Raw genomic sequence first — 26,601 nt, 5'->3', positions numbered from 1 at the left:
AAGGTAAAATGAACTTCAAGGCCTAAAGTCGAAGGCTTAAAATGAGAACTCTTAACAACCTTCCCCCGCAGGAGGCGAAAAAAATAAAATTTATCAAAATAAAATGAAATATATGAAAATAAATGTTCAGATATGTAACAAGGAGTCAAGTGAAGTACTCAACCAGCAATTCTTTAAAAAAAAAAAAAACTCCCTCACAACAGAAGTTTGTTATTAATGAACACATTCTCTTCTGGCAAAGAGAAAGCTATTTTTCACTTCCCCTGGTAACTATCTTTAGTACTTTACATTCTTGGAAACCAGGAATGTGAATATGGATTTATTGTGAAGCAACACGCAATTATCTAATGTCAGTTATGGGGGTGGGGAAGCCTATGAAATCAATGCAAATGAAATCCTAAAGCATAGCAGGCATCAATATAGGCATTGAGGTCTGGTGACAAAGGGCTTATGATCCCTGCAACTTTCATGGCCTGGACATTCCTGACTATGGCCAGTGGGCTATTTACATCTCCGTAGAGAAAAGCATCAATGGAAAACTGGAAAGTCTTGGCCATCGCGCAAAACATAATCAAAGTGCCTAACTCACCGCAGCTCGAGTAGGACGCAGTGGGAATTATCTGAAATTAATTACTCTGCTATCAGGCGAATGTAGCATAATTGAGAAGGAATATTTTGGATGGAGTTTCTTGCTGAGTCTCCATAAAAACACAGGACAGGCTAACGTGGGGTAAGAGGGCCGAATGTCACCTACATCAAGACTGTAATCAAGTTCAAGTTCAAGCAAACTTTAAGCAAGTGGCAGTCAGCTGTAGGGATAAACAGGGTGACTGGAAATGGGTGTGGGCTGTTTGCACAAAGCCAGCTAGCAAAATATACAGAGTAAAATAACAGCACTTCAGAAAACCCCACGGCTGAATGGCCTGTCTTCACCCACCTCTCTCAGCGAAAAGTCACTCTAGAGCTTCTGGAAGATTGTACTGGAAACGGAGAATGAATATGGTATTCCCCCTTCATCCACATGGAACTGGCTGGATTTATTTTTGAGTCCTCTGTGGAGAAATGGTTTGCTGCGGTGCTAATAATGTGTGTACATGACATCTCAGGTCTGTGTGAGCACATGTAGGGGGTGACTTGTACCTCTACATGGCAGGGTGACCTCGTGGGGGCAGGGCCTGTCTCTCCCGCTCCTCTACCTCTGTAACCTGCACATCTAACACCACGCCTGGTACCCAGCAAGCGCCTGGAAGACGTGTCCTTAAAGGAACAAAGAAATGCTCAAGACAACGAATGTCCAACTTCTAAGAAGAACCCATTTTATTCCGACAATTTATTTTATTTATTTATTTTTTTAAATATACACCCAGATGATGGTTCTGATTTACCGTCTGAAGGGGGTCCAACCAAACAACCCCCAATAATGCTCTCTTGGCAGCTCGCTCAGGACCACTGTGGTACTTTGTTTATATTAACTTTCCTCTAAATGAGATGAGCCTCCCTCCTTGAGTCTAAACATGTGAGGTTTTCTACAGTCCTGTACTGACTGGGTAGTCTTAGAACCTCCCCCTGAACTCAGATGCTATTAATCAGGGCAGTATACACTGAGCCCGATACTGAAGGACCCACTATGGACAACTGGGTCTTTGTGTTCTCCCCAAACTGGGTTTGAATCACATCAGTCCTGAGTTACTGTATTTATTCTTCATGATTCTTTGGGTTCATGATTTACATTTACACTACGCTAGTCTTTAGGACTATGGGATAAGAGACCCAAAAAGGCACTGAAACCCACAAACACGATCCTTCTGATTACCTCATAGTCCCGGGACACAATGCTGGCCAGCGGGTGATACATTTATTATTACAAACGGTAATGTCTCAGTCTCTTTCACACAAAAACAAACCATGCAGGACTTTCAAATTAATAATCCTCTGGGGGGTTTTGTGTGTGTGTGTGTGTGTGTGTGTGTGTGTGTGTGTGTGTGGTTTTTTTTTTTTTTTTAACTGAAATGGAAATCTGGTGCTTGGCTCAGGAAATCAGGGACCAGAAGGTAGCAGGAGGCTTATATTTACCTCTGATAAACCTTCATTTGTTGCTTAGATGCAAAGGAGCCATAAAGACGGAGCCTGTGGTTATAGGACACGAAACATGCTCTTACAGCAGCCAGCAAAGATGACTATTTAAATGCAACTTTGTTCACTAGTATGTCTCAGACACAAACACACCATATGAAGTGGACACTGAGTCAGACACTCGCTGGAGACACAAAGATCATACAGGAAGCCTTTCCTGCTCAAGGAGCTCATGATTCCCAAAGAGGCTAGAAGGTGTCCAATTAATGCTGATACTGCAGGAAAATGGTCAGGTTTCAAGTAGAAACCGAGTTTTAACAAAGCACAGAATAGGCAGCAATAAAATAAGGAGACTAAAGGAGGTTTCAGAGGAGACTGCAGTTGGACTTTACTTAGAAGGATGCACAGACTTTTATCTGGAAAAATCTGAAGGAAGATATTTTAGATAGAGGAAATTGCATGCGTGAAAGCAGAGTGTGTGAAGGGCGCCTGGGTGGCTCAGTCAGTGGAGCATCTGACTTTGGCTCAGGTCATGATCTCGTGGTTCATGGGTTCAAGCCCCACATGGGGCTCACTGCTGTCAGCTGGTCCTCTGTCCCCAACTCTGCCCCTCCCCCACTCATGTGCGTGCGCACGCACGCGCTCTCTCTCTCTCTCTCTCTCTCTCTCTCTCTCTCTCTCAAAAATAAATAACCATCAAAAAAAGAAAGCAGAGTGTGTGAAAATACAAGTTGTGCTCAGTCACACAAGCAGGGGCCAGTGGGGATACAGTGGAGACTATTAGGGGCAGGGCGGCAGAGGAGGGTGGAGAAATGGATTACAGCCAGATTGCAAAGTGTCTGGAGTGTGGGAAAAGTCTGGAAATTATCTTATAGAACTGGAAGACCATCAGGATTTTTCAAAACAGGAGACCACAAAAAAAGATGTTCTAGAAAGACAACTACCTGTATGGAGCCCAGATAAGAGGAGACAAGAAACAGAAGACAGGGAGGCAGAGCTGCTTCCAGATTTTGAGGAGAGACGCCTAACAAGAAACAAGTGCACAAGTGAGAAAAGGAGAGGTCCTTCCCGTCTTACTCGCGCAGTTAGATGATGGCATCACAAAACGTCTGCTTGAAACTACGTACCGCTCATTCCCACAGTCCCTGTGGAAGGCAAGAAAGTGCTGTTTGGTCACATTAAAATACCACGAAGAGAGCGCTGAGTGGCTCAGCTGGTTGAGCGTCCAACTTTGGCTCAGGTCATGATCTCACAGTTCATGAGTTCGAGCCCTGCATGGGGCTCTGTGCTGACAGCTGAGAGCCTCGAGCCTGCTTTGGATTCTGTGTCTCCCTCTCTCTCTGCCCCGCCCCAGTTCGTGCTCTCTCTCTCTCAAATATATAAAAAGCATTAAAAAACTTTTTTTTAAAATACCAAGAATAATAAAAGTCATCCAAACTGGAAAAGAAGTAAAAACGGTCTCTGTTCACAAATGACATGACCTCATATGGAAAAAACACTTAAGGGCGCCTGGGTGGCTCAGTCAGTTAAGCCTCCGACTTCGGCTCAGGTCAGATCTCACATTCGTGGGTTCGAGCCCCGCATCAGGCTCTGTGCTGACCGCTAGCTCAGAGCCTGGAGCCTGTTTCCGGTTCTGTGTCTCCCTCTCTCTCTGCCCCTCCCCCTCGCATGCTCAGAAATAAATATAAAAAAAATTTAAAAGGCAAAAACACTTAAGATTCCATCACACAAAAACTGTTAGAGATAATGAATGAATTTTGTGAGGCACCTGAGTGGCTAAGTTGGTTACGCGTCTGACTCTTGATTTCGGCTCATATCATGATCTCACAGATCTGACAGCACAGAGTCTGCTTGGGATTCTCTATCTCTCCCCCTCTTTCTGTCCCTCCCCTGCACACACACTCACTCTCTCTCTCTCTCTCTCTCTCTCTCTCTCTCTCAAAAATAGGTAAATAAACTTTAATAAACAAACCAACCAATTCTGCCAAGTTGCAGGACACAAAAACATGTGAAAATCAGTTCTGTCTTTATACACCCTAGCACTGAACATGAAAAAGAAAATAAGAAATCAATTTCATTTATAGTAGCATCAAAAAATGACAACATACTTAGAAATAAACTGAAGGAGGCAAGACGGATACCCTGAAAATTATAAAACACCGCTGAGAGACATGAGAGACAATGATGTCCCGTGGGTCTGGGCTGGAAGAACTTCCATGCTCAGGTAGCAGTTCCGTCCACGCTCGGGTAGCAGTGCCGTCCAGATCGAGCCACAGACCCGATGCCTCCCTGGTCAAAAGCTCGTGGCATCAAAAACACACAACCAAAAGAACCCAAAACCAAAACGAAATCAAAAAACCAATCTCACAGCATCTGTTGCAGAAATAGAAAAACCCATCCAGAACTTCACCTGAACCCTCAAGAGAGCTGAGTAGCCAAAACGTCTGAGAAAGAGCCAAGCTGGAGGGCTCACACATCTTGATTTCAAAACTTACTACAGAGCTACACGAATCAAAACAGTAGGACACCTACAAAGGACAGACATATAAACCAATGGAATAAAATAAGAGAGCCCAGAAATAAACCCCAACATATGGTCAATTACTTTTTAAAAAGGAGCCGAAGACCATTCAATGAGGAAAGAACAGTCTTTTCAACAAATGGTTCTGGGAAAACTGGGTATCTACCTACAAAAGAATGAACCTGGACTCATCTGTTATATCATATATAAACACTAACTTTAAATGGGTCAAAGACCTAAACTTCAGAGCTGAAACTATAAAACTCTTAAAAGAAAACCGGAGAGGACGCGTGGGTGGCTCGGTCAGTTAAGCGTCCTGCTCTTGGTTCCCGCTCAGGCCACAATCCCAAGGTCATGGGATCAAGCTCCGCATTGGGCTTCAGGCTGGGGGAGGACACTATCAGGAAAGTGAAAAGGCAACCCCAAAATGAAAGAAACTATTTACATATCGTGCATGTGATAAGAGACTAATAGCCAGAATATACAGAGAACCTCTACAACTCAACAGCCAACCACAAAACAACCCAATTCAAGAATGAGCAAAGAACTTGAATGGACATTTCTTTAAGGAATATATATATATACACACACACACACACACACACACACACACACACACACATATATACACATTCTCATTACCATTTTATATTCTTTAGGATAGCTATTAACAAAAAAGGGGGAAATTACAAGTGTTGGTGAGAAGTATGGAAACTGAAGCCTTCACACTTTGCTGTCAGAAATACATAATGACATGACCATTGTGGAAAACAGTATAGCGGTTCCTTATAAAACTAACCATATAATTAACACGTGATCTAGAAATTTTACTCCTAGATACATACTGAAAAGAACTGAAAGCAAGAACTCAAATAGATATTTGTATACCAATGTTCACAGCAGCATTTTTCACAAGAGCCAAAAGGTAGAAACAACCAAGTGTCGATCAGCAGATAAACAGATAAACAAAATGTGGTCTATCTATTTGGTGGAACATTATTTATCCTTAGAAAAGGGATGAAGTTCAGGCATATGCTGCAATGTGAATGAGCCTCGAAAACATTACGCTACATGAAATAAACCAGACGCAGGAGGATAAAGACTGTGATCACATGTACATAAAAGATCTCCAACAGTCAAATTTCATAGAGATAAAAAGTAGAGTAGCGGATTCCCGAAGTTAGGGAAAGGGAGTTACTGTTTAATGATTATGGTATTTCTGTTTTGGATGATGAAAAAGTTCGGGAAGTAGATTTTGGTGATGACTGCACAGCGTTTGTGCTTCATGCCACTTAACTGAATATTAGTTGAACTGAAAATGCTTCTAAGAGTAAATGTTAAGTTACATCTAATTTACCAAAATTAAAAAAAACAGCATGAATAGCACTGTTTTGACGGCAGATAAGTCTATCAAGCAAAGAAAACTGAGTAACGTGTCAGAAGAGACACTTATTTTCAGATCCGGGGTGGGGGGACTTGGTAGTTGCAGAAAGTCCGAAGGCAGAAACTGGCTAAGATCTACTGTCTAGTCGAAGCGGTTGAGATGCCTGAAGAGACGCAAACTTACATTACAGTTTGATGAGCCATCGAATGTCGGGTAAGAACCGTCTGGCCAGTCGGCAGGGTCCAAGGGCGCTGACTGCCGGTGCTGGGCCTCATATTCTTTGAGCTACAAGAGAAAATGAAAGATTGAAATGAAAATAATGGCTGGGGCCGTCTACCAAGCAGCAGAGAGAATGCTCTGGCACCTTCTCCATGCCACAGCTGGGGACTCAGTGCTAGCCAAAGACAAGGTTCTCGAAACTGAGAAGACGTGCGTTGCACCCTGTGATTTTTCATCTACAACAATCCGATGGGCGTAACGGACTCTTTGTATCCTGTATGCTAAAAAGAACCTTGATTTTCCCTCCAAGGTCCTCCAGCATCAATACTGATCTTTCTCAGTTCAATTATAAGTTCCAAAACAGAAATTGTCTGGAGTTTGGCCTCTGAATTACTTCTCTCTGTAGAAGACACAATGTGGTAGACCATGGACATTTTGGTAAAACAGAGGTGGACGCCTGAAATGGATTTTCTAAAAACCACTTGCTTTTCTTGTTCTAGACTGCTTCAAATTACTAGTTACATGTCGTCACCTAAACATTACGGGCTTCATTGGGGACCCCTGTGAATAAGAGGAAAATAAAAAACCATCTAGAATATGTTCAGAGATTAAAGTTTGGGTTTAGAAACGAGGATTCTACTTTCTGGAATAGAAAGACAAGTGAAGCATTATAAGAAACTGGCAAATTTTAAGGGAATAGAATTCGATGACAGATCTTTTAGAATGGCGAATGTGAGAAGTTCCAAGTGTGTTTTCATAAAACAGGTAGAAACTTAACTCTGCAACGTAATACACTTGTGTTGCCATTGTATTAAAATCCTATTATAAAGTAGTTTTTAGATATAAATTTAAGACACCGATTCAATCAGTTCCGTATATCAAGACACCAAAAAACCAGGAATGATCTGACCTAACAGCCCAGGAAATGGTAACGCGACTGTCCTCAACCTACAGGAGCTACGCGGACGTGGCAAAGTCACCACGCTGATGGTACCCCTCTAGGGAGAAGCAACTTTCCAAACTACTGCTTCTACCATGAAATTCCTTTCTGTGCACACTTGTGATGGGAAACTAACTGGGGAAGGCAGCCAGTAGTGACTGGCCGCAGAACCAAGTCTCAGCTGGGAACCCTTGGGCCTCAGTTCCTCTCCTTAAAAATGGGGATGACAGTAAACTATCCCACAGAACAACCAGAATTACTTAATACAACAAAGCTCTTAGCACACCGACCCCATGCAACAGCCTCAGTATGAGCATGGTGTTATTACCACCCTCGTGGTTTCAGATCAAAGAGAACTCAAAGTTCACATCAACTCCAAGAGTTTGAACTCTTGCTCTTTGCTAATATCCTTTTCCTCTTTCTGATACGTTAGGGTCATTATTTTTACTCTAATCTTTATAATACATTTCTGTATGAGCATGCTCTTTCCTGGGGCGCCTGGGTGGCTCCGTCAGTTAAACGTGAGACTTCAGCTTAGGTCATGATCTGGTAGGTGGTGAGTTCAAGTCCTGCATCGGGCTCTGTGCTGACAGCTCAGAGCCTGGAGCCTGCTTCAGATCCTGTGTCCCCCTCACCCCACCCCCGCCCCTCTCCTGCTGGCACGCTGTCTCTCTCAAAAATTAATTTAAAAATTTCAAAAAATTAAGGGGGTGGGGAAGGAATACTCTTTCCTTCCAGGTATACTGTTACTGAAATGCCACACTCTCCCTGTATCACGGGAACAGCCAGCAGCTGAAAAACAGGGTTATCATTTGTGTTCTCCGGGTTGCTGCCATACTTTTATACCCAGCCTTAGGCCCAACTCCTAGGAGCCACTAACTAAGCTTCATCTTTAACAAAAACAAAAGAAATTCCTAACTAGTCAATCATAATGGATTCAATATTTTTCTTCTCCTTTTTCTTTCATTCACTCTGGGGCCCAGGAGTACCTATGCCTTCTCTGGGAGAGATTCAAATTTAAGCTCTACCCAAATTTACCTTGTTTTTTAATTTTCTAATTTAAAACTGCTATGTTTTAAGGCGCCTGGGAGGCTCCCTCATTGAGCATCCTACTTGAGCTCAGGTCAAATCTCACAGTTCATGAGTTCTAGCCCGGTGCCAAGCTCTGTGCTGACAGCTCAGAGCCTGGAGCCTGCTTTGAATTCTCCCTCTCCCTCCCTCTCCCTCCCTCCCTCTCTCTCTCTCTCTCTCTCTCTCTCTCTCTCTCTCTCTGCCCCTCCCCCATTCATCCTCTGACTCTCTCAAAAGAAATAAACATTAACAAAATTTTTTTAATAACAATTCTATGTTTTAGAGTAATAAAACAGGATCTCTAAAAAGAATTTTACGTGCATTTCACAGGGGAAGAACCCAACCCATTTCTATATATAACTACATTTTTATATTTTACTTTGCTCCCAAATAAGTTCTGACTTAACTATAATTTCATGGAAGAAAGATAATTGATGATTTCATTTGAGAACTTAGATCTTTTAAAGCAACCGTCTAGTTTTAAAACAATGACAGAATTATGTGTGAGCATGTGTGTACATATGTGTGTGTGTGTGTGTGTGTGTGCATGTATTTCAGGAGGAAATACTCCTTCATATCCCATTTTCTTTAGTCTCATAGTCAGCTCATACTTGAAGTTCAGGACATGATTCCTAGAGGGATGGCCATTTTTAGTAGGTTAATGCTTACTCTATTTTTAAAACCTTTGAGGAGATTCTAAAATGTTCCCATTTCTACAAGAACATTTGTATTATATCTAATCTAAATCCCCTCCAGCTGCAATTTAAATTCATTTCCTTTTGTTCTGTCCTCAGTAGAGATGAAAACAAAACAGTCTTCAGTACATCCTGAAGAGATGTTGTTTAATAATCCTTCATATACTTGGAGACAGTGATTAAGTTCTTTTCTGCTTCTTGGAGATAAATCTTTTCCATTTTTCACCTATGGGACCTATTTTAAAGACCCAACAATCATTTTGTTGTTTTCCTATGGATTCTATGAACCTCTGTGATTCATCACAATTGCTGTTGCTGCTGCAAGGAAATAATTTAATTATACATACACACACACACACACACACACACACACACACACACACATACGGGTTCCTGGTTTATAAGTGTGAGCTCTGGTACACCAGGTGCCCAGACTCTGTTGACAAAAGTGTTCACCAATTCCCCAGTTACTGCGGATTTGGGCTCACATCTACACCCTGTAGTTCCCTTTGGACAACTCTCCGTGGTTGACAAGAGCCATTTCCCAGAGATACCTGGAAGGCCGCCTCCTCCTCCCCAATCAGCTTTAAGCCTCTCTTTCTCTGGTAAGACAACTTTACAGTGCAATTCACCTTCAGGGCCCCCCACTCCCTATGGGACCAGTCCGAAGCTAGATTTCCCCTGAAATCGTGTCTCTGTCCAGCTTCTTCCTCTGGCTCTCCTGCCACCTTCCCTCACTTAGCGGCAGGCAAGTCAGGGACAGATATCGGGTACCTTTTTTTTTTTTTTAACCCCAAAGGCTTTATTTAGGACTTTCACCCAGATATGACCTTATGGAACCAGCCATATATTTACCAGATGGATAATATTGATCCAATATTTAGTAACTGGATCAAGTTACAGGAGTAAGCCTTTTGTATTAATCATTATATTTTAGGAAATACGATGATTAAATCATGATTACAGACCTCCATCAATCTCCTATAGATAGTGCTTCCAGGTAAATTGTCAAAGCACATATTTTCCTACAAAACAGCCCCTTCATGCTGAGCGTCATTGTTCCAAAGCATGGGGGTATCTTCTAGCCAAACCTTAACTCAGTGAATTCCCTAGGCACCCATCCTCACTCCCAGAGCACCGAAAGTACCCCATACACGGAGAGCCTGTGGCTTCAAGGGTCTCAGAACTAGCCCAAGATCTGCATACCATGAACTTATTGGCCAAGAGTTCTGTAGGCTTTTAAAATTAGCACCTGGATGTTATGTTACATAGAATATGCTAATTACCTAGATCCCCCTCATTGTTTTTCGTAATAAGCTTGACTTCCCTAAAGTAGATGTAGTAAGTATCCACCATAAAACTGTTAGAAAATGTTGAAAGTGGCGTTAGGTTTGATGGACCTATTCAGTTAATATAAGAACCGTAAGTTAAGCCACTGTCTTTTTAAATTACTCATTCAAAAACATACAGAGTGGGGCACCTGGGTGGCTCAGTCGGTTAAGCCTCCGACTTTGGCTCAGGTCAGATCTCACATTCGTGGGTTCGAGCCCCGCGTCAGGCTCTGTGCTGACAGCTAGCTCAGAGCCTGGAGCCTGCTTCTGGTTCTGTGTCTCCTTCTCTCTCTGCCCCTCCCCCCTCATGCTCTGTCTCTCTCTGTATCAAAAATTTAAAAAAAATACAGAGTTGTTTCATAACATTCATTCTCTTTGAATGCTGCTTTGCAGTTTACTGTGGTGTTTCACATATTAATTCCTTGGAGAATTTTTAATGAAAAAAACAATTTTTAAAAATGTTCTATTTATTTTTGAGAGAGAGAGAGACAAGTGTGAACAAGGGAAGGGCAGAGAGAGGGAGACACAGAATCTGAAGCAGGCTCCAGGCTCTGAGCTGTCAGCACCGAGCCTGATGCAGGGCTCGAACTCAGAAACTGCGAGATCATGACCTGAGCTGAAGACAGACATTTAACCAACGGAGCCACCCAGGCGCCCCTGGCCTTTTTCGTTTGGATCTCAGTTTGTATCGACAACTGGGATTTTCAGGTGTGTGAATCATGGCTGTATCTGAAATAGCCATCAATGAGATCAAATTCATATAAACAAAGCATAACGGACCAGACTGTCTGACATTAGGCAGAATGTTCCCCCAATATGAGGATGTATCAGGGAAACTCCAGGCTCCAAACAGCACCCAGGCAAATTTCTCTCCTGATACTGGGTTGTCCTCTCAGGAGTAACGTTTAGATGTTCTTCCCACAGATCTTTAGGTATCTGATTGACAGTGAGAGAAACATACACCTGATGTCCTGAAGGGCCGTTCTCATCAAGAGGTCCAAGTCCAAGGGTTTTCTTTTAATACAGTGATCAAGTACATTTAGATCATTGAACTGGTCCTTAAAAAGAGGCAGATTCTTTCCACAGAATATTATTTGCTCTAAATAACATCTTTCTTCAAGTGTGTGGTCTCTGGCCAGGACAGCAGCCGGTCCGGGTACCAGTAACTGAAAATGTATGCCGCCCCTGCCAAGAGCGGGCTGCTTCCCTGCTACTTCATCATCTAGCAGAGCACACCATGTTTGCGTGCAGAATCTAGTGCAGTTTAGAGGGTGTCAACAATTTCGTTCAACCCGTGCTTCCGGATTGCCTTCGGAGAATATTTTTGATTTCTGGATGGAGAGTTCTGTCCTGAAATCAGGGAAGGCAGCCCACCGGGACAGACAGACAGACAGCCCGGCGAAAGCCTCCACCCAGATCCACGTGCCGCGGTGTCACCATTTTGTGGCGTTAACTTCTGATTTCCTTTCCAGGTACACAATGGCTAGCTGGTAAAATGATCCGCTTGGAAAGAGCTTCAAACTAATTTCTTTCTTCTCCCCAACTCTGAAAATACTCGTTTCAATTATAGAAATGTGCTACCTAAAACTGACCACATTAAGGCCACTTTAAAAAAATTATTTATTGGGGCGCCTGGGTGGCTCAATTGGTTGAGCGTCGGCTTCCAGCTTCGGCTCAGGTCATGATCTCATGGTTTGTGGGTTCGAGCCCCACATTGGGCTCTGTGCTGACAGCTCAGAGCCTGGAGCCTGTCTTCAGATTCTGTGTCTCCCTCTCTCTCTAACCCTCCCCTGCTCATGCTGTCTCTCTCTGTCTCTCAAAAATAAATAAAAAACGTTAAAAAAAATTTTTAAATTATGTATTTATTTTGAGAGACAGCGTGTGTGTGCACACGTGAGTGGGGGAGGGGCAGAGAGAGAATACCAAGCAGGCTCCACTGTCTGTGTGGAACAGGATATGAGACTTGAACTCACGAACTGTAAGATCATAAACTAAACCAAAATTAAGAATCAGAACCTCAATCAACTGAGCCACCCACCCATCCCAAGGCCACTTTTAAGATTTTCTTCTGCTCCAAGAAAACTGGATTGGGTACATCCTGTGCAGCTCCCTTTCCAAACAGTGGCCAGATGACTGTACACATCGTCTGCATTCCAATCTTCATTTTTATGATTAAAAAGACAAGGCAGCAGCCTCACTCCCCAAAAGTAAACATCTCGCCTACCGTGGTGAAACTAAACACAGGTCCATGTTTCTCACGTGTATTTTCTAGGCATTCAGTTGGATGTTTCCCAAAATGCCATCCCATGTTCAAGGAACAGAACGGGAAAGAAAATACGGGGAGGACTTTGTGCCTCCGCTGGGAGCAAGGTAGGTGGCTGGAGGTGTGGTGGAGGCGGCTGACCAGGCTGAGCATGAACGGGGATCCGCAGCAAGGACAGGGGGTTGACACCTGTCATCTGCTCCCCCGCTGGTCCAGCACCACTTAGGTCCACCAGGGACACCGCAGGCTGCGGTCACCTCCAGTTTTTCAAATTGACAGAGCAAGAGAAGTGAGCAGATGGGCGCCTGGAGGTGACCTTGGCCTTTAGGCCTCCTGCTATACCCAGTCTAACCTCCCTTTCCTTTCAAGTGCCCCGCCCCCCGCCATAATTGTCTCAGCGATATATTAAACTTCTTTTTTTAACTATTGAGATTTAGAGTCAGGTACTGTTTCTGTCACAGTTTAAAGATTTCAGATCTTTAAGATTCTACTTCCTGGTACAGTCTTAATACATTAAATGGTTCCTCGGTGACTTTAAAGTGTTCATTTGTTTCTAAATCTGCCGAATTTCTCACTGTCTACATGGCACCAAACCAATGGTTCAAGGCCGAACCCAAGGGTCCATCATCATTCAGTTGGTTTGGCAACAGCCAAGTAAGAAATCTCTTAATAACTGCAATCTTAGTAACGAATGTTACCCCAGCGCCCTACGGGTTCATTAGGCATCTTTTAGTGCTCTATTTAATTTGCTCCGAGCAAAAAGTATGACACACTAACGTGTAATTAATAGCCACTTAGAAATAAATAAAAGCAAGCAAAAGTTTAAGGTAGACTTCAAGCTTCACTTTTAGGTTATTCAAAGTTTTGTTTGTGACGGCATCTTACAGAACAGATGTTTATAATAGTTGTCCTATATTAAATTTTACTTGGCTTTTTATTTAGTAATTTTTGTCCTTATTACATTCTTCTCAATCTTTTGAGGAGGCTTGTGAACTTTGCAATGGCATTCAGAGAGTCATGTTCCTCATTAAAGTGGTCCACAGCTCAAAAAAATATTTGCCATTCATTTATTCATGTAGTCGCTGAATATGGAAATGAAAACTTACAACATGGCATGCTTGTATTAGGTAAATAGAACGGAATCAATATTTTATCCGATAACATAGGTACCTGATAACCACCACCAAGGTATCGTCAAAACACTACTGAAATCATCTAATCCTGTACCCTTTGAGGCCATGGGTTTAGTTCCCTGCATCTGCTCTAACAAGCTGTTATAGATGGAGTGGCATATAGACAACAGAAATTCCTCACCATTGTGGAGGCCGGAAAGTCCAAGATCAAGGTGATGGCAGATTTAGTGTGTGATGAGGACCTGCTTCCTGGTTCACAGATAGTGATGTTCTTGCCAGGGGTCTTCACTGGGGGCTGGGGGGGGTTGGGTGGGGGGGGCTCTTTTATAAGCTCACTCATTCCATTCACGAGGGCTCCACCCTTAGAACCTACGCACCTCCAAATAACATGGCGCTGGGCATGGGCATTTAATATATGGATTCTGGGGGCCGTGAGGGAAGGCAGCCATAAACAGTCAGGCTTTGGCAATCCTCAAACATTTTTCCACGTCAGGGAATCAAATACAAACGGAAACCAGATTCTCTATGCTCTCACCCTGGCAAGGGCTTCCTCAATGGTGATCATCTTCTCCTTGACCATCATCATCAGCTGAATCCGCTCCTCATCGCTCATTGTTATCTCGCTGGCCACGTAGCCCACATCTTCTCCTAGAGATTGAAGACAAAAGCCAGGTATGAAAAAAAAGAAAGAGAAAACAGAATGCTAATCCTGAAAGCTCCTCGTTCATTCCGGACTAGAAAGGGAGGGAATTCGAGGGCACCGCCCAGCACCGCACATTCCTGATGGAGCAAGAGAAGCAGCAATGGGCTGCTTCTGCGGAAGCAACGAGTCCACCTTACTGAGAAACAGGCCCCGGGAACCTATGGACGTTACCATAGAAACAAATCCTTCAAAATGAGCAGAGTCTTGTGATGGAGGGTCTGGTGGAGTTCTGGAAGAAAGGTGACAGGAAGCCTAGAGTGGCAGATGAGACAGAGACCTAACTGAAAGACCTGCTGAGAGCAGACAAGCACCCAAAGCTCCTTTGGCCACGGTCCTCTGGGTCCTGCCATTTCAAATAGGAGCAGGGGGAGCATTTTTTTGAGAGGGGCAGGAGGGACCCCTCTTTCACGACATAGAACTTTAAGGTGACAGAGTCAGCTGCAGAACAAGACCTATGGCCTGGTGAGACCCTAGATTCTTCCTAAACTGTCTCGCTGTTGATCCTCAGGGGAGAAGCACAAGTAAATAAAATCACAGGCACGAAGCATTTTGATTCACTGGAAGGAAGGTTTTTATAGATGAATACCTCAAAGTCTCGTCATAAATACATATCCACACTGTGAGGGAACTCAACTTCCCACTCAAAACTGAAGGCAGCCAGCACTGCTCTGGAAAAGAGAATCCCCTTATCAGGATCCTTGTTCTCCAGCAAAGCCAACGGACGGCCGCTGCCTCTAACACCCGTGAGCCCCGTTGGCTTGTTGCTTCTGGTCAGCGTGTGGGGCTGTGACGCACAGACTGGGAACACGCCCACACTCTGGTCACTCACCTTCCTCCTGCCCTGTCTTTCTCGCACATTCTTTGCCAGCCTCAATGTCCCTAGGATGCTGGGCTTTGGCTAACTTGCCCTTGGTGCAGAGGGACAGCACAGGACTCTCAGGAACCCCTGCAGGCGGGGCCTGCCCTGGAACTCATGCTCCCCTGGGGTTCCCTATCTCATCTCCATTTTGTAATCAATCGGTCCAGAAATTCCGCCCAAGCTCCCTTCACCACTCATCTACTTGTCCGGGAAGAAAAACAGCTTGTGCAGGTGAGGGGACAAGCCAGCCGGCCTGACTCATTTTATTCTCTGCGTCACCTCCGGTGGTGGAGGGGGCGGCGGGGAGCTGGCTGGGTTTTCTGTTTTCTTTTTTATTCTACATGCACCAGCAGACTGTTGGCTTCCTCCCTCCCCCCCCCCTTCTCATGCGTTTTTCCTTTCCTTTCTTTCTAAATAAGACTTTTTTGGGATCCAAGGTTTACTCTGCCTCACAAGTGACCCTGGGCGTGGACCCAAAGGAAAAACTGGCAATGGTGAAGCATCCTAGCTCCGCGGTGGGACAAGTGAACCAGCCCCGCTGACCGGTCCCGAGGACCGAGGGGTGCTAACAGGCGCGCATGCCCATCCCTGTCCGCTTTTCTCGTTTCCATGCGTTGGAATAACTGGAGAAGCACTGAGAACTGGGCAGGACGCGAACACTTTGTAAAAGAAAACAAACAGCGTCCCTGGTGAGCAACTACAAGTTTCATCTCATGATAACCCCATTCGACTGGACTAGAATCTAGAAGTGGCGTTGTTTCTGTTTCTGTTCCTTCTCTGAATACCGGGCAGACATAAATTACATAACGGGGCTTCAAGGCGATGACATATTTACTTACTGCATAAACAACAACAAAGACACGTCCAAGAGCAGGGCAGGACTCCCTTCACCAAGCCGCCCGGGGCCAATTCCCATGATGTCAGACCGTCAGACGGTTCCCCAGAGCAACAGCCCCCGTCTCTGGCCCCGCCACAGAGAAGCATCACAAGTTCAGAAGACTGCAAAGGCGCCAAGTGGCAGGACAAGGGGTGGGGGGGTCTAACACTAACAAATGCTATGACTTCCTAGACCCTTTCAGGATAGATCTTGGTGGGTTGAGATCTTCCTGGGGTCAGAGGGACCGAGAAAACAAAAGATTCGGTCTTTGCTGTCAGATCTATGAAAAGGAAGACTGGCCAACTCTTCTCATTTTATTTTCTTTGATTTAAAAAAAAAAAAACCCAAACCACTGAGATGAAGTCTTAAAATAATGATAGGAATGCAGAAGAGCTGAAGACTTTTCGGGCACAGGCAATGAGTTATGTTGAGGCGGCATCCGGTTAGACCAGCAACACAGGCTTCTCCGCACTGAGAGCCACAAGGACCTACTGTCCGCCAGCTGGGTTCCCAGTACCTTTTGAAGTCTGTCTCATTATTCCTTTCTGGTTTTTTCGGAAGTTCTGCCAGAAATACTTATTTTTCTTCTTCCAATCTCCTTTTCCTTTAAAAACAAAAGGGGGGCAGGGAGAAGGCACAAGCAATAAATTCATTAATAACAAAAGTAGCCTCTTCTTTATAATTCAAAGCTTATAAGAATACTTTGATTTCATAGACCGTTTTTCTCTTGCAGTTTGTGAGAGACTGGGAAATGCCTAAAAAGTGGTTTAAAAGAAATGCAAATTTCCTAGCGGCGACTCATGGTGCAGTGGGGTTAAAATGAGAAATAAAGAAGCATCAAAAAGGCAGGCCAAACGTGCATTCTTAGATTCACTTTGATGCTGTTTAACCAGGATGTCTAATTCTGCCTTGTCTGGTCTTGTGGTAGACTCTCCCCCTCTGGTCCCTGCCACAATTGTTTCAACCAAACCACAAAGAGGATACTTTAAGAAGTTAACTTTGTTTGGTCGTCATCCTGGTGTGGATTCCCCCTCCCCCTCCCGCCTTGACTTAGTCCGGTTATTCCAGATTTAATGAAGACAACAGAATTGGCTGGTATGTCCTCTGGGCACTTGTCAACAGAGCGGGTCCCCTGGGCCTGTGGGGCTGACTTTCTCCGGGGTGCAGAACCCGCTCAGGTGAGGCCGTGGTGGGGGTAGGGTGGCAAGAGGGGACTCCCAGCCCTCTGGCACTCAGGCTACTTGGTGACCAACCGCTTGCAGCTACCCAGGGTCCAATGGCAAGAGAAGCAGACTGCGATCCTGCTGTGACCTCTCCCAACTGGGTCCCCTCCTCCCTCTCCCCCTCCCCCCTGCCCCCCACTGTTCTGGGAATAGTTTCACTGTCTTGACCACAACGTCACTGCCATAACCAGACATCTGCAGTGTCTGGTAGGTTCTGATCATCACTGATACACAGCACCTTTGAAAAAGCAAAAGGAAAGGAAGAGAGCGTATAAAAAGAATAGAGCAGGCCTTTATTTTAGAATGAAACCAAGCAGCAGCTCTCGCATAGACGTGGCACGCTCAAAGCGGAGGCTTTGTCACTGTCACCACTGGGTGTCTGGTTGCTCTGTGGCCACTGGAAACAGGACCTGGCGGGGTAATGCACTGCAGGTTCTCACTGTCTAGACTGGCGGTGCCAGACGATACGGCACAAACCAGGCGTGTGGAAAGCCATGTCCACAGGGCTCCCGGGCTAGAAAAGGCATTGTGTGTCAAAACAAGATGGCCTCATTTAAGTTCTGACACACCCTGGAGCTACAGAATAAAACCTGAGTCAGCTGGGCTGAGACGTCCTACGACCTCAGATTCCTGAAGGTGACCATGTTGGCACCTGCTGCCTCTGGCTAAACACGGCAGCAAATATCAGCCACGAAAGGTTAAAGCCGAAGTAGGATTATCACTAATTGGACCTTTCTCTAGGGCAATTAGGGATTACAATTTATTTCTTTTCCTGGAAGTTATGCTCCCCACTCTTCTTCTGTTTTAATGCTTCCAAAATGGTGGTGCAAATTAAAAAAAAAAATAATAGCTAACATTTATTGAGCACTTACCATACTTAGGCACTTTGCTATTTAATGACTTATTTCATTTGATACATACAATGAATATGATGTCTTGTTTCCATTTAATGGATGTGAAAACTAAGGTTTCAAGAAGCAAGTGACTTGCCCAAGGCCATAACGACTGAGTTGGAAGGGTCATGATTCAAATCCGAATTGAACCTATCTGAGCACTTCTGTTCCTGATGACAACTGACCTTAGCGGGCTCACTCTGACCCAAACAGAGAAGATGCTACTAAATCAAGAGTGAATTTTATAATCAAGGAACTATAAGATACATAACACATTAATTATGCATAATCTTTGATTCAGAAGTTCCAGATCAAAGAATTCATCCTAAGGACATGATCAGGGACAGGCTCAAGGGTTTCTAGCATGGCGTCAGTTCTCTGAGAGCAACAATTAGAAGCAACTTAAATGTCCAGCAAAGTAGAGGTGGTTGACTGAATTATCGCCCATCCGATATGATGGAATATTATACAGATTTAAAATTTTTCACTGCAAAGAATATTCAGCCAAGTGGGAAAATGCTCAGGACCTATTCCATCAAAAAGAATTTATAATCTGTACAGTATGATCCCGGTTATGTTTAAAAGAAAGCCCACACAAATACAAGGGAAAACAAGAAAGGAAAGGTATGTATCAAACTCTTGACAGTGTTTCTTTCTGGATGGGAACATTCTTTGTGGTTTTTGTTTTTTCATAATTTATTTGTCCTCTAAGGTATTAAAATAATTTTAAGTCATTAAACCAAGAAAAGGAGTACTGACCCACAGAGCCGTCTTCTGAGTTTGACTTAGGAAGAGTGTTCCTAGAAAAAGAAAAACAAGTGTGATTACCAGGGAGCCTTGCCTTTGTGCGAGGCCGGAACAGCCTCCCAACCCACCTGACCCAGCCTTAATGCCCCCATCAGAGCCCGGGAAACTCGGATCCGGTGTTTAGCACCGCCCTTACCCGGCCAGCGTTGGCCTTTCTAGAAACACACTCATGAACCATTGGTCAACGTTCACTGAAGATTCACTCCAGGGTAAGAGCTATTTTTTTAATAAAATTTTTTAATGGTTATTTATTGTTGAGAGACAGAGACAGAGCGTGAGCAGGGGAGGGGCAGAGCGAGGGGGAGACACAGAATCAGAAGCAGGCTCCAGGCTCTGAGCTGTCAGCACAGAGCCCGACCCAGGGCTCGAACCCATGGACCGTGAGATCATGACCTGAGCCGAAGTCGGATACTCAACCAACTGAGCCACCCAGCCACCCCGTAAGAGCTCTATTAAATGAAGGGAATGGATTTTACTCAATGACCACTGGATAATCCACTAGTGTGAACTATTAACTACATGTTAAGTTACTGCTATTGATAAGTCTCTTGTGTAAGTGGAGAAGAGAAAGCAAATAATATTAAAAATCTAGATCCGGCACCACAAGTGCCAGCCGCCTGGACCAGCAGGTGAGTAGAGCGATCAGCTGCGGGAGGAATGCAGGAGATCAGGTGCTCCAAACAAAAGGGGGGGGGGGAGAGGAAACGGTATGTAGTTTCTGCAGTTTGTTGCTGACAAGTCACAACCATGCCACCTGCTAGATCTTCCTATGTATGAAGAGAAGCCAGGAAATCTGCTTTAAAAAGGTGGGGAGTGGGGGGAGGAGAGAGAGCTCCACAGTTTTAAGGGATGGCAAATAATTCAATGTTTTTAAAAATGTGTCCAAGTTCATCAAGACCTGTTGGGCACCAAATTTGGCCCACACCCTACCCTACCCTGGCCTTCCATTTGTGACTGCTGATAGAGAGAAATCCAGAATACCTTGAAACATGAACACAACCCCAAAACCAATTGAGCGTTTCTCTCAAAAACACATAGACAGACAACAACTTCAAGTAAGAAGGGAAGAAACCAAATAAAGTTAAAATGGGGTCCCTCAAAAAGGTCAAAGTCGAGGTGGAGCATGGTCTTTCATTCAGTGGCTTACCAAAGCCTAGAGGTTCAGTTCAGCGTCCACTTGCTGACAAGGAAAACCCGGAAGAAGGGCCCTGCGTCAGAACAGAAGCACAGCGACTCCGGGGCTTACACCTGGATCTTTCCAGTACAAGTTCATCAGCCAGGAAGGAAGGTGGGGGCGTCTGACACAACACTCCCAGATGTGAGAACGCACGGGAAGACAGAGGCCAGAGCCATGTTACACAGGAGATCAGAGGATGAGAAACAGAACAGACGAATGGTGATTTCTGCCCGCCCTACAGGAGAAAGGACTTCTAGAATTGAAGGGGACCAGAGAGGGCAGGACGGGGCTTTCTGTCATGCAGAGTCATCTGCAACAGGCCATCTCTCCTTAGTGCAGGTGCATGGATGCCAGCTGACCACTGGCTGCCAGGCCCCAAAGATACCTTCAAACGCTCCATCTGAGAGAAGAGAACCATTTCTGACCAGCGCGCAAATCTAACAGACGTCTCCTATCGACACAGGGCGAGGGGAGGCGCTAAGGACAGAATCAGGAGAGGCATCGTCTCGTTTGCTGAGGACCACAGCTGGGTCTGAAGGCATGACGTGCCACGTGCCACTACTGCAATGCTGTGAACATAGGAAATGTAAGGAGAGTCTAACCTTATCATCGAATTTGGCCAAGATTTAGTTCCAAGGATCCACTCTCTGCCCTCCTGGCCACACAAAAATGACAAGGACTAAAGATATACTTACTTAAAAAGCCTGGTCAGTTTTTAATTCATTCAACAAAAAGGTACCGAATGCCATTAGGAGTAAGGTACGTGGATGATACAAAGAAATGGGGCTCTCGCTGTAGGGAAGGTGACAAACACAAACAGATGAGAAGTACTTGCAAGAGAGAAGGAACTGCAAGGGGAAGGCAGAGGTGCAGAAGGAGGAGGAAAAGAAGAAGGAACAGCAGCAGCACATGCAAAGTGCTCGGTACCACAGACTTATGGGCAAGGCACAACGGCAGCAGACGAACAGACGATAGGCAGTTGGCTAGGGATTGAGGCAGAAAACCTTTCAAAAGAAGTAATATTTGAGCTAAAGTTTGGGTTCTTAAGTTTTGCCTTTTTTTTGTTTGTTTTTTTTACATTTTACTGTGTTGCATTTTGAGCCCAAAGTCATGGTAATAGGCACCTGTTCACCTTTCCTCACTTGGCCATGACCTTCCGAACACAGCAACCTACAGCTTTTGTCTACTGCATTCAGCAAAGGGAGCGTCACGTTTATTTTTAAACTCACTCTAAGGACTAGGAGAGTCTGGACTTCACTGCTAAGAACCAAAGATACCACATATCCCTAGCTCTTGATCAACTACTTAACTATGTAATAAGCTATAAAGACATATGTGAACTTTGCTCTTTCTAAAAGAAATCTTTTCATGGGGAAAACGGCCTAAAGAAACTTTACTTTTCTTTAGTCCTTTGCTGATGTAGAATAATACACCCTTATTGAGTTGTAAGGAATGTTTTAAAATTTTTTTGAAGTTGTTAAAATTTATTTCGAGAGAAAGAGCATGTGAAAGTGGGGAGGGGGCAGGCAGAGAGGAAGAGAGAGAGAGAGAGGGAGAGAGAATTCCAAGCAGGTTCCGCATTGTCAGCACACAGCCCAACATGGGGCTCGATCACACGAATCGTGAGATCACAACCAGAGCAGAAATCAAGAGTGAGATGCGTAACCAACTGAGCCACCCAGGTGCTCCCAGAAGTGGCCCAAGGTTCCACCAGCTGGTTACAGGCCAAGAAGGAGCCATTCCCAGGAACTGGCAACCCAGCTGTCTCTCTTCCAGATGGTGAGCTCTTCCTCTCTAGATAAAATGTATAGAAAATAGATTCTTTCCTAGTCTTAAAAAATGCAAAGGCTAACTTCCATTTTCCAACCCGTTTTTCATTCTTCCAGCAAAATGAGAATGTCTTCTATCATTAAAACACTTAGGAATCCACACTACATAAAAAGATAAGTTCTCACTATGACATGGTTCTCACGAAATATAAATGTGCTTTCCTCTATAAAATGCTAGCTTGTAATTTTTTATTTTTATCTACTCTCTTTAAATTATTACACATATTTTAAATGAATCCTCAGGCTTGCACTTTTGAGCTGTTAAAGAAGTTTTCTACTAGTGATTGCTTGCATTCCCTTACATGGCCAGCAGGTGGCACTGCAGCTCCTCTATTCATCTTGCAGAGACTGAGGGGGATTTTATTTTATTTTTTGATAGTCTATTTTATTTTATTTTTTTAATATAATACAATTTATTTTTTTAACATATGCAATTATTTTCAATCATTTACAATACAGTAGTTACAATTACACTCCAAACAGAAAAGCAAAGTAAAAAATCAAAACCCCAATTTCTATTCATGTAATTAGACTTATACAGAAATTAGAAGGTTATGTAACAACTAGTTAATCATCTAATTTCACAGCTATCTGAAGTGGCAATCATTATATAGCAGCTTATCTATGATACATTCAAGATTTTTAACCTTCCATAAGTTCACAATCTAGATACTGGCCAAAGAAGAGCAAACCAGTGTTTCCTAAGTGTGAGGCTCTCCAACTCATCAATGTGCAAAGGGGGAAAATGACATCGCATGAAGTTTAGACTCCGTGAATTGTCCCTGCAAAGAGAGGCTGGCAGAGCAGTGGTGCAAAATGCCATCTTTCTCCTTGAGACTGACTATAAAATTCATCCAGCAGGAGCAAAAACCAATGATGTAACCAAATTCCAAATCTGGATGGCAGCAGGTGGAAAAGGTCATTTACTGATCTCCTGGTGGAGGAAATTAATGCTCCGAAGTCAGTTCCAAAGAGGCCTCCTGGTAGCACCTCCTTCTTGCAGCCAGACGCCGCGGGCCTGGGACCCACAGGCTGGATGCAGCTTCTCAGCCCTTTTCTATCCATCACTTTCACTGGCGACACAGTAACAAGGAAGGGAACCTCAGTGTGCGCTTCTGGTTTCAATGCCGAGGACGCAATAATTAACATCCCGCTGCACTGTGAACATCTACTTACACATTGAATAATTCGGATTTTGCACTTAGTCTCTGAACTCAATCTTAGAAGTACCTTTACATCAATAACTATGGGGCCCCAGTGTAAATATTTTTCCTCACGATCTCTAAACTACTTTAGCCCTCTCTGAACTCAAGTTTCCTTAAGTAAATTCAATAAACAATGTATGAATGAGATTTAAAAAAAACAATTTAAGGAATAGCCTCCCTGAACTTAACCAATTCCTTTCATCCCACCTCAATGTTTAGCAAATTCTTTGTTAAAATGCTTCATTCCTTTCTTTTCACTCACTGACTCACTCATTCATTCATTCTTTCTTCAATAAACGTTTATCCAATTCCCATCATGAGTCTGGCATCCTTTGAGGTATTGGGGAATGCAGTGGTAAGTAAGATCTGTGTTTTCTTAGAGCTAAGGATGCGGGCAAGAAGTGAGGTGGGGGAGTTCAGATCAAGAAGTGGGGAGAATTTTTGATGGGCTGGACAGACAAGTCTTCTCTCATGAGGCGAGAGGTGAACAGAGACGTAAATGACGAGGGCATGACGTGTGGCATCACCCCCACTCTGGGTAGGCTGGGTAGGGAAAGAACAAAGGCAGAAAGCAAGCGGTCTGTTCTCACATAGGAAGCCTGAGGTGCTTACTCAACATCCCCGCAGAGGTACTAAACAGACAGCTGGGTATCCGAGTCTACCGTTCACGGGCATTGCTGAGGACTGGAGATCAGAATTTGGAAGTCAGTTGCAGATTTAAAGCCAGAAGACCAACTGAACACAATGAAGAGAAGTGGCATGAGGCCTGGACTCAAGGGCAACCCGATCCTCAAGGTCAGGAAAAGAAGGTGAAGCACACAGTGGGACTTAGAAGTAGTGAGTGGGGGAAGGAAAACCAGGGGTACGCTTTTACCTTTCCCGGCGAAAATAACATTAAAATTGATTTTACGCAAACTGTATTGCTGCCTCAAATGCCATACAGAGTAAACTCTAGATTGCTCTCTTTTCTTTTCTGGAGTCTGTGGCTTCACAGTAGAGGTCTCCATGTGGTCACAGAGAAGGAGAAACAGACAAAGGTCCGAAGGAAATTCTTCACGTTGGTGTGGAATTCCGTCTCTTAAAGAGAACACTCTTCTGGGCACCCCGATCCCAGAAGTGGGCGATCACCCAGACTACGGAGCGATGGCAGAAATAAGGACACAGAGCCAGGCGGGGGCCTAAGTGGGTCTAGAAGCCACATCTCTGACGCCAGAGTCCAGTGCCTCGCGCACATCACCATTCCGTTTCTCGCTGACGTAACAGAAATTCGTGTTATGTCACATACGCGCTCACCCTGTTGCTGGGTACGTTAGTAAAATGACACACTCAGACGAGGCTGGGAAGACAGAGCATGTTGAAAACAAGACCACATGTGACCGTGGCCTGCGAGTTCTTTAGGACGAAGTACTCCAAGAGCACTGCCCGGCGGGGGTACGCTGCTCTTGCGTGACCAGCCGACAAGCGGGCAGAAAAGAGACCACGTATTTTGGCTCAGGCTCACTTTTCTTCTTATGTCTACTTATACGAACAGCCTCAGGTACCTCCAGGCAAAGACAACTCCGTCTCTTTGCGACATACTTACTCTGGCACACAAGTGTAACAAACGCCCAAACAGAAAGCAGTTCCCAAAACAGACTTCATGTTTTTGTTTTAATGGGCTGTCCAAAAAACTTCATTATAACAGAGAGGGAGAGAGACAGAAGACCGACAGAGAGGGAGAGGCTGAAGAGGGCGGGGGAAAGGGGAAGGGGGTGATGGGCATGGAGGAGGGCACTTGCGGTCCTGAAGAGCACTGGGTATTATATGGAAACCAACTTGACAATAAACTAGAAATAAAAACGAGAGAGAGAGAGAAAGAGAAAGTAAGAAAGTGCATAACCTAATTTCTAAGAAAGGAACATGTGTTCTACGTTACTGGAAAACCTATACTTAAGAGATTTTTAAGTTTCCTTTATCTTGAGTCTCCGGAAATTCATTTCTTCATTAGTTTCTGTCCTGCTGAATTCGGAATCAGGGCTTCTGCTGTGTCCGGGTCCCTTCCTGCGTCATCCCGGGGCTGCCAAGGCGGCCCCCGACGCCAGGAGCATTTTCCTCAAGACGCGGAAAAGGGAGGGAGACACCTGTGCTGCGGAACCGTGCGTGGAAGGGGGAGGGGAAGACGCTAAAAGGGCTGAAGAGCTTTATAGCAGTTGGTTTTTTCTTGCGTACTGATGTGTTTCTTCTGTGCTTGATTATTTCTTCTAAGTTGATAAGCCTTCCTGAAATATGACTGACGACTTACAGTCACATTTTGCTTATTTTGCGACAAATCGTTTTGTAGAAAATAGGTAATTCCTTAAAATTTGATAGTTTTTATTATCTTTTGGAGATGAAAGATATTTTTCATCATAGGCACACATCTCCCCTATTTCATAAAGATATGCACGAAACAAAATTCTGTATACACTATCTACTGTCTGCTATAAAAATTCAAGGGTCAGCCATGGGACCCCATGGGACCGGGACCCGGGTGAGGCAGGAGAGAGACCAGGGGTCCACAGTGCGAGAGGCGCTCACTCTCGGGCCAGGCAGGTGTAAGGAGCGAGTGCGGTGGGGGTCCCTCTTGTGTTACCCGAGATCTGGCCTCTCCCAGCCAACAGCCACTGGGTTTCATGCACATACTAGAACTTCACTTGCAAACTTACTAGGATTGAAAGTATTTCTGTGGCTCAAACCCGGTATATTTTTTGAACTCCAAGATTATTTAGCATCAATGACAACATTGGTGACATTTTGTCCCCCTGGTCAAAACACTCCCCATACAGGCCTTTTCTGTCACGTCACCCTACTTTCAGCTTCTCCTTCTGGCTTTTGCTGCAAGGTCACCTTCATAAATGATCAAGGCAGGTGTCCGAAGGACCGAATCCAAGGCAGTGGCCTGACACGCAGGCACACCTGTGACAGCGCAGTCACAAATCTAAGCCATGCCTTCCCTGTCCTGTCAAGTAGTGATGATAAAACCGGCACCTACCTTAATGGGCTGGTAGAGCCACGTGAGGTTGGTGACTGGTAAGATCCCAGTCAGGGTGACCTCTTATAACTACCACCGGACCCCGAATGGACGACTGCTTTCGGTCTCTGCCCAGGACTGCGCCACCCTCACTCCATCAACCACGGCCACTATGCATCCCTATGCTCGGCTCGGTTTCTAAATTGCCACAGTTCCTCTTTTCTTTTTTTAACATTAACTTCCCTCAAATAATTCAGATGGCCTTAACAATTCCTCTTCTCAACTGCACTCACTACGAACAAGTCACATTTTCTCACAATCCACTGTTTTTCTCGCGATGATGACGGACTATGACATCAGCGGGTCTTCGTCCACATTGTCCAGCATCGTCGGATCCCCATTTGCTGAT

The 26,601-nt window shown here is 44.5% G+C and overlaps 1 protein-coding gene across 2 annotated transcripts in view; it reads right to left on the bottom strand.

The window, feature by feature from the left end:
- The window catches only part of SASH1 (SAM and SH3 domain containing 1), a 191,289-nt gene that overhangs the window by 63,406 nt on the left and 101,282 nt on the right, over positions 1–26,601 (bottom strand). For both annotated transcript variants that reach the window (XM_029943868.1, XM_029943869.1), the window contains exons 5-8: positions 18,945–18,985; positions 16,587–16,673; positions 14,166–14,278; positions 6,162–6,263 (exon numbers count right to left, since the gene is read on the bottom strand). In XM_029943868.1, the coding sequence (XP_029799728.1) occupies positions 6,162–6,263; positions 14,166–14,278; positions 16,587–16,673; positions 18,945–18,985 (343 nt within the window). The remainder of the gene's footprint in view (positions 1–6,161; positions 6,264–14,165; positions 14,279–16,586; positions 16,674–18,944; positions 18,986–26,601) is intronic.

The sequence above is a fragment of the Suricata suricatta genome, chromosome 7 (genome assembly GCF_006229205.1).
Source record: "Suricata suricatta isolate VVHF042 chromosome 7, meerkat_22Aug2017_6uvM2_HiC, whole genome shotgun sequence".
Lineage (NCBI taxonomy): Eukaryota > Metazoa > Chordata > Mammalia > Carnivora > Herpestidae > Suricata > Suricata suricatta.
Note: the sequence above shows the minus strand (reverse complement) of the source record. Positions and strands in the feature narration are given on the sequence as shown.